This window comes from Scyliorhinus torazame, chromosome 21 (genome assembly GCF_047496885.1).
Source record: "Scyliorhinus torazame isolate Kashiwa2021f chromosome 21, sScyTor2.1, whole genome shotgun sequence".
NCBI classification, from domain to species: Eukaryota; Metazoa; Chordata; class Chondrichthyes; order Carcharhiniformes; family Scyliorhinidae; genus Scyliorhinus; species Scyliorhinus torazame.
Genome location: NC_092727.1, coordinates 79,095,299 through 79,107,312, shown reverse-complemented (window position 1 = coordinate 79,107,312; position 12,014 = coordinate 79,095,299). Strand labels below are relative to the sequence as shown.

The following is a 12,014-nucleotide window of genomic DNA, read 5'->3' as shown; positions in this document are numbered from 1 at the left end:
AGAGGTTTAGAAAGAATTCTGGAGCTTGGGGCCTAACCAACTGAAGGCGTAACAGCTGATGGTGGAGCAATTAAAATCGGGCGTACTCAAGAGGCCAGAATTAGATGTGGACAGATGCCTTGGAAGGTTGTGGGGCTGGAGGAGATTGCAGAGATTGGGAGGGGCAAGTCCATGGAGGGATTTGCAAACAAGGATTGAGGATTTTAAAATCACGACATTGCTTGAATGGGAGAGTACTGTATTTCAGCGAGAGGGGCGAGATAGGCGAACAGGACTTGGTAAGTTAAGACATTGGGAGCAGAGTTTTGGATTAAGTTCATGAGGAGTAGATTGTGGAGTCCAGCCAGGAGTGTGTTGGAATAGTCCAATCCAGAGGTAACAAATGCATTAATCAGTAGGTGAGCTGAGACGAGCAAGTCGGGCGGGCAATGTTACAAAGGCTGAAATAGGTGCACATATGTGGTTGGAAGCTCAACTTGAGATCAAATGTGACACAAATGTTGCGAACGGACTCGAGACTGTTGTTAGGGAGCGGGGTGGAGTCAGTGGCTTGGGAATTGATTTTGGAGTGGATGACTGAAAACCATGGCTTCAGCCTTCCCGATATTTAATTGGAGGATGTTTAAGCTTGTCCAGTATTAGGTCTCAGTCGAGCGGTCTGTCAGGCAAGTCATCTGAAAATTGAGCAATGATGGAGGAGTCAAGTGGGGTGATGTTGAGGTAGGTCTGAATGTCATCAGCATGCATGCAAATATCAATTCTGCTTTTGGATGATGTCGCCAAGGATCAAAAATTTGAGGAGACATTTGGAGCCAAAGATAGATCTTTGTAGGACATGAGAGGTAATAGTGTGAGAAGTGATACTTGCTGCAATTGCATAGAAAATAATTGATCCCGATACAACCAGTTCCAATCAGCTGGCCGACAGTAGACAGATATTGGAGGAGGATAGTGTGATCAATCAAATTAAAGGCTGCAGACGGGTCAAGGAGGGATCATTTTTCTTTGTCAGAGCCACATTGGATGGCATCTGTGATTTTGACAATAGCTATTTCAACACTGTGGCAAGGGCAGATCCTGATTGGAGCGATTCATACATGAGGTTCAAGGAAAGACTGGCACAAATTCAAGCAGCAACAAAACATTAAAGGACTTTGAAGGGGAAGGGAGAATCAGGAGATAGTTTACAAGAACCGGTGAGGTCAGGGATTTCTCTTGAGATGGTTTATGACAGCCTTGGACAGGAGAGTGTCACGGCATCCAAGAGAGAGAAAAACATTAACAATATAAGCCAACATTTTTTTTTTTGTAAATTTAGATTACCCAATTACTTTTTCCAATTAAGGGGCAATTTAGTGTGGCCAATCCACTGACTGCACATTTTTGGGTTCTGGGGGCGAAACCCACGGGATCGAACCTGGGACCTCAGCGCTGTGCGGCAGCTGTGCTCACCACTAGGCCACCGTGCTGCCCAATATAAGCCAACATGGGGGCCAGAAGGGGAAGTTTAATTGTCAGAAGTTCATTGGAATAGGGTCTGGGGATCAGGAGGGTCTCACAAGCAGGACATCGGTCTTGTAGACAAGATAACAAAGCAGTCAAGCTGGACTGTTCTGGAGCACTTGCTAATCAGTATCATAGAATTTACAGTGCAGAAGGAGGCCATTCGGCCCATCGAGTCTGCACCGGCTCTTGGGAAGAGCACCCTACCCAAGGTCAACCTCCACCCTATCCCCATAACCCAGTAACCCCACCCAACACTAAGGGCAAGGGCAATTTATCATGGCCAATCCACCTAACCTGCACATCTTTGGACTGTGGGAGGAAACCGGAGCACCCGTAGGAAACCCACGCACACACGGGGAGGATGTGCAGACTCCACCCAGACAGAGACCCAAGCCGGAATCGAACCTGGGACTTTGGAGCTGTGAAGCCATTGTTCTATCCACAATGCTGCCGTGCTGCCCTAGTCTACCGTGCTGCCCTCATCAATGCTTCATTTGGCTGTGGGCTGCTGTGAGCCACATTTTACGAATGTGGATTCTAAGATTTCAGCCATGGTGTACACTTGTAATCAACGCAAAATCAACGTTATAACAAAAGTGAAGAGATTCCCTTCAGTCAGCATAAGATATTGTATATATTAGCACCATACCTTGCAGGTAATTCACAGGTTGCCTGGAAACCAATGGAATGAATCTTCTCTACACTGGTCAACAGTGGTTACCATTTTTTGAAACTGAATATGTAGGTCAGATAGTTAGGTCCTGAGAAATTACATTTCCCCCCCCCCACCCCCCCATCACCGTCTGTACCTGTAAAGACTTAATTACCTGCAAAGACTTGCATTCAAAGTACCATCTTGCATCATTGACTTTGCCTATATATGTGTTCGTGGAACCCACCTCTTCACTCACTTGATGAAGGAGCTGTGCTCTGAAAGCTAGTGATTCGAAACAAACCTGTTGGACTTTAATCTGGTGTTGTAAGACTTCTTATTGAGAAATTAGGGAAGCCTCTTCAAGTTTGGCTTATAATCCTAATCATGGAAGAATTCAAATATAATGAGGCACTTATTTCCACCAGGAAAGAAAGCATACTGTTTATAGCTGGAAGCAAAGTTTCTGCTCCTTGCACAGAATTAGGAATCTTCTATTGCACAGCCCTGATAAAATGCCCAAAATAATGATATTCTGCTACATGCTGTGCAATATTGCCAGCAGAAGAGTCACTGTGCAGCAAGTTGAAGTGGACGGTCTTTCTGACCTTGTGGACGATCATCCTGAGATTTGACCTGATGTATTGATGATGTATCCATGAGACAAATCCTTTTGCATCTGATAGAAAATTACTCAAGCTAAAATTCAAAATCATCCCAGGATGAGCCTTGTTTAGTCTATGAGTTGGTCATTTTTACAACTATGTTTTGCCTTGAGACTGTATGTCGTTTGTGCGTTCTGCAGAAGAGCTCCAGATCTCTACCACCCTTTGTGTACAAAAGTGTTCCCTGATTTCACTTCCGAAAGGCCTAGCTCTAATTATTAGGTTTATGGCCCCTCGTCCCGGGACTTTCCAACCAGCAGAAATAGTTTCTGTCCACCTTGACATCTTTGACCAAAACACTTTTGCCAAAATCCCCATAACCTTCAAAATTCCCATGAGTACAATTCTTGTTTTATAATATCTGCTGGTAATTTAGCCCTTTCTGTCCTGGTATCATTACATTCCCTCCAAAGCCAATATATCCTTCCTAGGGTGTGGTACCCAAAACTAATCAAGGTACTTCAGGTGTGATCTACGGAGCTTTGAAGCATAACTGCTGCACCTTGTATTCTAGTTCTCTAGATTTAATGCCAGTATTCCATCGCCTTTTTGATTGTTTCCTGTATCTGCTCATGAAATGTTAATGATCTATATACCTGGAATTCCAAATCCCTTTGGATTTCCATTGTTTCTAACTTTTCATCATTTAGCAAGTGCCCTATAAATATATTAATATATACATGGAGGGTGACCTCCTATTTGCTTACATTGAAATTTAATTGCCACAGTTTTTCCCCACTAACTTATCAAACCTGTGACCTCTACCACCAAAGGACAAGGACAGCAAATGCATGGGAATACCACCAACCTCCATCCCTTCAATTTCACTGGGCAGAATCCGGGAACTCCCTTTAAACAGTGCTGCAGGTATACCTACACCACATGGACTGCAGCGGTTCAAGAACACTGTTCACCACCAGCTTCTCAAGGGCAATGAGGGATGGAGCAATAGAAATGCTAACAAATTTTTAAAATCTCAATTTTAGGTTTCCATACACGCGTATTACATTGCCACCTATCTCTGTGTCTTTGGCAAATTGGGATTTTTGGCTTTCTATCCCATCATCTAAATCAGTGTTTTTCAAACTTTTTTGCCCGGAACCATTTTTACCAACTGGCCGACCTTTGCGACCCATGCCGGCCGATCTTCGCGACCCACCATTTTCTCTTACCTTTAATGCGAGAGGTGAGCCTGGGTTTATATTCTATAATCTGGAATAGCGAAGAATGAGAAATGACCTAATTGAAACAGGCATTATTCTCTTGACTCTACAGAGCAGATGCAGGATGTAAGTTTTCCTCAGATGGGTGGACTAAAGCCTGTGGAAATGGTCTGCAAATTACAATGTGATGATTTTAGACTTGGAGGAGGAATTACTTAAAGTATTGTCAATCTTTTTAATCTCTAAAATTCACTGTCAAAGAGAGTTCTGCAGGCTCAGTCATTGAGCATATTCAAGACAGATGCAGGAAGACTGAATTGAATTTTTTAAAAAAGTCTTCTGGGTCAGCGTGCTGACGTCCGGACGAGGCGGTGTTTCTCTCTGGGTTCCGCGCATGCGCACGGATGAGCGTGCACACATGCTCAGTGCACCCGAATTTATAAAGCCGCTCGCAAAGGCATTTTTAAAAGCCGATGGCTATGGCCTTTGTGCCTGAATTCCACAACTCTCCTGACACCCGCCCGCGGGCCACGATGCCCACTTCGAAAATGCCTGATCTAAATCATAGTTAATAATTGTCCTTGTCGGACACGACTGGTCACATCCTGCCAGCTAGGCTACCTGCTAAAATCATCCCTACTCTTGTCTCCTTCTGCTTAGCCAGAGCCCTAACCAAGTCAATAATTTGCCTTCATTCCAAATTCCTCAACATTGGCTAACAGTCTTGTATGAGGGACTTTATCAAATGCTTTCTGAAAGCCCACATAAATAACATTCTCCTCTCCATTTTAGTCTCTTTTTCAAAATTATTGAATCAAGTTCGTCGGGCATGTCTTACAAATCCATGCTGTCTCTCTCCGATCTGCTGAAAGTTTTCAAGGTATTCAGTCACCCTAGCCTTAACTTAGAGACCCTGGTAAGGTAAAGTCGCCTTAGTCCCAGATGACCATAGGTTGCTTTCTCTGTGAGGGGGAGAGCTGACTGGTGGTGGTTTAAACTGAAGATCACCACACCTCAGGCGAGATCAAGGTTGGGAAGGCGGAGCCTTCATGAATAACCTCATCTGGTACAGGAATTGAACTCACTGGTGGCCTTGCTTTGCATCATAAATCAGCTGTCTAGCCAACTGAACTAAACTGGCCCCCAAATAATTTCTCTAGTAATTTCCCAACAGATTTCGGCTAAGGGTCTGTAATCACCTCTCTAACTCTCTTAAATAGAGGAATGCCGAGCAGTTTTCCAATCAAAAGAAACAACTGATGTATGAAGAGAACTTTGGAACATTTATAGTTAGGATGTCTGCAGTGTTCTCACTTACTCCCTTTAAAACCCAGGGATAAAACCATCTGTCTAGTTCTATGCATTTGTCACCCTTTGGAGCCGTTATTTATTTTCATTACTGCTGTTTTGCTCACATTAATTTTGGTGAGTTACTAGCCCTGATTCAATATTGGTTTCCTTGCCATGTCGGGAATGCTGACCTCTTCCTCAACTTTGGTTTGTTATTTCCTTAATTTTATTAACAGTGTCGTTATTATCGATTTTTATGGGGTCCACCTAGCTCCTGACCACCCGCAGAACTTATGCAAGTTTTGTACCATTTACAGGTGCTAAAAAGCACAAGAGTGCACCGTGTGTGTGAAATTGCCTTGTTCTTAGAATTTAGTCCATTTCAGTCCGTTTGCCTGTGAGCAATACACTCACTGTGGTTTTGGCTCAAAGTTACCCATTTTCATCAATAATCTTTGCCACACCATGGACCAGAGAGAAAAGTCAAGATGGTGATCTGCACTTGTGCCTTTGTCAGGGCCCTATTGCAACTGATCACTAGGACGCATTGCCATGCTTGCTGCTGACTTTTGTCTCTGTTGGTGAAGATTCTGGCTTAAAGAACCTTTTGAGGAAGATTATGGTTCTGAAGCAATCCAGCCTCCAGAAAGCTGCCCATGTCCAAATGGCACAAATACTGAATTGTTGTGCTTTCTGGCTGATGCCATTATTCCTGATGCAAAGCCAGCAGGTGTGTTTTAGATCAAGAATGCTGTAAGTAAAAACAAATTGATGATGACTGTAGATTGGACATTGGTGTGAGAACCATCTGTATCTAACTGAATTGTGACCACCCAGTTTTAGACCATTTTCCCCCTCCTGGGAAATGACATTTCTGCAAGTTCCAAGTCCCTCAAAGTCATGGATCTGAGATAATGTAGATATTTCCAATTGAGAAAACTGCTTGCAGATATTTGAATGTATGTTTTTGAGTGAGTGCATTGGATGGGGTGCACGCCATGTGTTTTGTGCGGATGGTATGCATATATTCTGGTAAATTGGGTAGGGTGCGGGTACAGGTTCCATAGTTGTGGACAGCATGAAAGTTTTGTGTGTGGGTGCTGTATTTAGATTATGTATGTGTGTGTGTTGGGGCACAGTAAATAAGGTACAAGTAGGGGTGGTTTGTCTGTAAGATTGCAGTGGGCAGGGCACATGTAGCTTGTATATGTAACAATACAGGGGCAATGAGATGCAAGTAGCATGTAGGGGTTCAATGCAAGGAGAGATGCAGACACCCCTCTGCCACGCCGCTAACTGCATTTTTTTGCGCCATCTTTTGAGGTCTTCATTTTAACCTAACTAGACATTGAAATGCATTTTGCCCTGTTTATTGATAATAATAATCGCTTATTGTCACGCATAAGCTTCAATGAAGTTACTGTGAAAAGCCCCTAGTCGCCGCACTGAAACCTTTTTCCTCGTGTCCAATAGATGTGAGGACTATTTTATACTGACAAGACGTATTAAAGACTTAATTTATTGTGGACTAAACAACCAGCATAGAAAAACTTGCATGTCTGGTATTTATATCGCTGATGTAGAATTTTAGAGCTCAATATTCAAACATCTTTCCCTTGCTTATTAGGTATTTGCCTCCTGAATGTTTTGTGGTTGGGAAAGAGCCTCCGAAGATTTCCAATAAGGTCGATGTATGGTCTGCGGGAGTTATCTTCTATCAGTGTCTATATGGACGCAAGGTAACTTTCTGGTTTCTTTTTTTCTTTAATACAGAGTCTTTTCCACAGTGTCGTTTTCATTCCCACTATGTTTTGCGAAGTTGACATGACAGCTCTGAGATTGTGAGAGGTGTAATATAAATTTGAATCTTTTTAAACACCCCCCCCCCCCCCCCCCCCCCCCCCCCCCCCCCCCCCCCCCCCACCACACACACACACACTCATGGCATGGGAAGGATGAAATGTGTTGAGGATGGCATGAGAGGCAGGGGTGGATAAAATGATGAAACTGGTTAAGTGTGACAATGGCAGGGTAATTATTTGATGCAACTTTTATCAATGGCAATTCTTTTGCTAAAAATGAAGAGTCATTGAATTTGAATGAAATAATTCCAGAAACGATGTCAGGTGTTTTAAAATAATACATAGACATTGATTCTATAAACAAAGAAGATTTGGGCAGTATGTACCATCCAGAGTTTCTGCACATTCGAACCCCAATGGCATTCCACCACATAAAGTAAGGAGCAGTTATAATAATATGAAACTTGAATCCTAAAGAAGGGCTCTGTCATGAAGCAAGATTGGGAGCTAGGAGGCTATTTTCTTTGCTTGGTGCTGTAATTATAACAGGCAGATTTCAAAGAAATGGTGATTATTCCACAAATCCATCAGATGTAAATGTGCCTTTTCAAACTTGGCAGAAATCCAATTTGACTTTCATATTCTATGATTGTAAACAAGTCACAGGTCAGACATATTTATGTGCCAAGATCTATTTTTGCACTTGGACAGCTTTATTAACTTATTTTTCAAAGTGAGGAAGTTTGATTCTGTTAAAAGTCCATGGTGAAAGAATAGCTAGAATTCCTGCATTTAAAGAAGTACAGTTGCAACAAAGATACTAATTTGACCGCAAATGTCTTGCGGGTTGCCGCGAGTTAAATGTGTAAGCCCAGTCACTTGCTCAGTTGACCATTCACAGATCAAAGCAGTTGAGATACTGTCCATTGCAGGATCGCCAATTTTTTGGTTACTTTGTATATTCAGCTTTACTAACGGATTCAGTAACATCTAGTGACGTAATTCACTCATAAACAGGTGTTCACAGAAAATGTAGGTTTCCTTAAGATTTGAAATTTGCGGTGGACTCATGCCAGAGTTTGCAAATTATGCCTGGTTGTGGAGGGAGCAAATTTGGACGTACTAGGAGAAGTGAAATTTGGTATTTTGGAAGGGTATTATCTGGTCCTCGAGGAATGCTAGTCTGTTGGTCCCTTCCTTGTGCAAGGCTCGTTCTCTATTTGACATTAATAGTCCTGGAGACGCCATTGTACAAGGTTGGGTGAGAAGGCAGATGAGCCTAGGAGGATCTTCAGGGAAGGTATCAGTGCCAAGTTAAATGGGTTTTATGAACAGTGAATGCTTCTAGCTCTCTTAGCGCCTATGAATGATAATATGTCAAGGCAAAATGATAGAGATCTATCAATCTCTCCTGGACCATCCAGAACTGCTTGAATCTGGTCCAGCCATGTGTGTTATCTGAAGTGTGGGAAGCTGAGGGGTGTGTCACTTTTGAGAGCTTGTGACATGTTTCTGAACTGCTGTGAAGTTGTACATTATTCAAATATTTTTTAAAAATCAGATGGGGAGTACTTGGAAAATGTTTTTACTTTCAAACCTCGGGTTCATACACCAATGACTGCCTGCTGCTGTCTTTAGTTCTGATGTGCTTCACCTTTTCCCCTCCATTCTTTAGCCATTTGGTCACAACCAGTCCCAGCAAGACATCCTTCAGGAAAACACAATTCTGAAAGCTACGGAGGTGCAGTTCCCCCAGAAGCCAGTGAACAGCGCAGAAGCAAAGGTGAGGCAATCCAGCCAAAGTGCATTATAGATGTGAAAAAAACAAAGCCTTGTTAATATGAAGCTGCGTAACACTGCTACTTTATTATACTCACCAAATACATTGGACCCTGATATAATGCCGTCCGCTATAGCACAGAACTCACTTGGTAACACGCGCCACACTCCAGCGCCTGTTCGGGTACACAGAGGGAGAATTCAGAATGTCCAATTCACCTAACAGCACGTCTTTCGGGACTTGTGGGAGGTAACTGGAGCACCCGGAGGAAGCCCACGTAGACACTGGGAGAATGTGCAGACTCCGCACAGACAGTGATCCAAGCTGGGAATCAAACCTGGGACCCTGGCACTGTGAAGCAACTGTGCTAACCACCATGCTACCGTGCCGCCATTTGGATCAATGTTCAGATTGTTTTCTAATTTTCCCACAAAGGAAAAAGATTAGCAGACAAAACTGTTGATTAGAATCCATCGTCCTTACACCTTTCTTCTTCTAGTTGTAATGAAGTGGAAAACATCTCATTACTATATGCTTTGGCTTATTTAACTAGACAAGTTAATCACAGCTTTAATTCAAATAATTTGCAATAAGCTATTTTTCACCACTATTATTGCTATCAACACCAAAGTTAAAATGATCCAATTTCTATAAGTGGAGCATAAAAGTGCAGGAAATAATTAAAGCAGATCTATTTGTTTGTATTAATTGATTTCTCCGTAACTGAATAACACATTTTTTTACACAGGACTTCTGAAAGAACCTCGTTATTTTCCAATCTCCCCTATAACACAGTCTCGATATGGTTTTCATGGGCCATGTTATAACAGGACCCCAGTGTAATAATCCATTTAGATTTTGATGGTCAGTTTTGCTGCAATGGCTCAAAGCACCTAAACCTTGCTATAATGAATCCCAATGGTAGGACTTGTGGGTGAACACAAGACCCTTCATGAATTCTTTTTTGCTTTTCTGGAGGAAATATCAGTTGTGTACTCCTCGTGCACACCCATTATTGGCCAGGTATTGATGGAGATTAGATGGCGTGCTGTTCCTTCAATAGTTAAGAGATGAGTAGGAAGGCAGTGCAGATGTCCTCTGCGGTCATCTCCCTGCAAAACAGATATACCGCTTTGGATACTGTTGAGGAAGATCGCTCACCAGGGGAAGGCAAGAAAAGCCAGGTTCATGGCACCGTGGCTGGCTCTGCTGCACAGCTGGGCAGGAAGAAGAATGGCAGGGCTATAGTGATAGGGGACTCAATTGTAAGGGGAATAGACAGGAGGTTCTGCGGACGCAATCGAGACTCCAGGATGGTATGTTGCCTCCCTGGTGCAAGGGTCAAGGATGTCTCGGAGCGGCTGTAGGGCATTCTGGGGGGGGGGGGGGGGGGGAGGGTGAACAGCCAGCTGTCGTGGTGCACATAGGCACCAACGATATAGGTAGAAAATGGGACGAGGTCCTACAAGCTGAATTCAGGGAGTTAGGAGTTAAACTAAAAAGTAGGACCTCAAAGGTAGTAATCTCAGGATTGCTACCAGTGCCACGAGCTAGTCAGAGTTGGAATGTCAGGATAGATAGGATGAATGCATGGCTCGAGAGATGGTGCAAGAGGGAGGGATTCAAATTCCTGGGGCATCGGAACCGGTTCTGGGGGAGGTGGGACCAGTACAAACCGGACGGCCTGCACCTGGGCAGGACTGGAACCGATGTCCTAGGGGGGAGTGTTTGCTAGCGCTGTTGGGGAGAGTTTAAACTAATGTGGCAGAGGGATGGAAACCGATGCAGGAAGTTGGAAGGTAGTAAAACAGGGACAGAAACAAAAGGCAGTAAGGGGGAAAGTGTAAGGCAGAGACGCCATAGTCAAAAATCAAAAAGGGCAACAGTACAAGGTACAGTGACTGAGGGGAGCTCAGTGAATAGGACAAGGAATAAAACGGGAAGTGAAAACATTAATGGTAAGCGACGCGGCAGGTTGTTACATGAAGATATGGGTTCAACGACAAGGAAAATTAGGAGAAAGGTTAAGAGGAAATATAACTTAGGAGAGGTTACTGATCAAGGTGTTAAGATTCAGAACAGAGGTTAAAAAAAAAAAGCCAACATAAGTGTACTTTACCTGAATGCTCGTAGTATTCGGAATAAGGTAAATGAGTTGATGGCGCAAATCATCGTGAATGACTATGATTTAGTGGCCATTACTGAAACATTGTTAAAGGATGGTCACGACTGGGAGTTAAATATCCAAGGGTATCAAACTATTCGGAAGGACAGAGTGGATGGTAAGGGAGGTGGTGTAGCTCTGTTATTTAAGGATGACATCCGGGCAACAGTAAGGGATGACATTGGTGCTATGGAGGATAAGGTTGAATCCATTAGGGTGATAATCAGGAATAGTAAGGCGAAAAAGTCACTGATAGGAGTAGTCTATGGGCCACCAAATAGTAACATTATGGTGGGGCAGGCAATAAACAAAGAAATAACGGATACATGTAGAAATGGTACAGCAGTTATCATGGGGGATTTTAATCTACATGTCGATTGGTTTAACCAGGTCGTTCAAGGCAGCCTTTAGGAGGAGTTTATAGAATGTATCCACAATAGTTTCCTAGAACAGTATGTAATGGAACCTACGAGGGAACAAGCGGTCCTAGATCTGGTCCTGTGTAATGAGACAGGATTGATTCAGGATCTCATAGTTAGGGATCCTCTCGGAAGGAGCGAGCACAACATGGTGGAATTTAAAATACAGATGGAGGGTGAGAAGGTAAAATCAAGCACTAGTGTTTTGTGCTTAAACAAAGGAGATTACAATGGGATGAGAGAAGAACTAGCTATGGTAGACTGGGAGCAAAGACTTTATAGTGAAACAGTTGAGGAACAGTGGAGAACCTTCCAAGCGATTTTTCACAGTGCTCAGCAATGGTTTATACCAACAAAAAGGAAGGACAGTAGAAAGAGGGAAAATCGACCGTGGATATCTAAGGAAATAAGGGAGAGTATCAAATTGAAGGAAAAAGCATTCTAAGTAGCAAAGACTAGAGGACTGGGAAATCTTTAGGGGGCAACAGAAAGCTACTAAAAAAGCTATAAAGAAGAGTAAGATAGATTATGAGAGTAAACTTGCTCAGAATATAAAAACAGATAATAAAGGTT

General features: G+C 43.0%; 1 protein-coding gene across 5 annotated transcripts in view; it reads left to right on the top strand.

Moving 5' to 3' along the window:
* tlk2 (tousled-like kinase 2) overlaps window positions 1-12,014 on the top strand; it is a 246,252-nt gene that overhangs the window by 223,866 nt on the left and 10,372 nt on the right. For all 5 annotated transcript variants that reach the window (XM_072486976.1, XM_072486977.1, XM_072486975.1 and 2 more), the window contains 2 exons: window positions 6,904-7,015; window positions 8,754-8,861. In XM_072486976.1, the coding sequence (XP_072343077.1) occupies window positions 6,904-7,015; window positions 8,754-8,861 (220 nt within the window). The remainder of the gene's footprint in view (window positions 1-6,903; window positions 7,016-8,753; window positions 8,862-12,014) is intronic.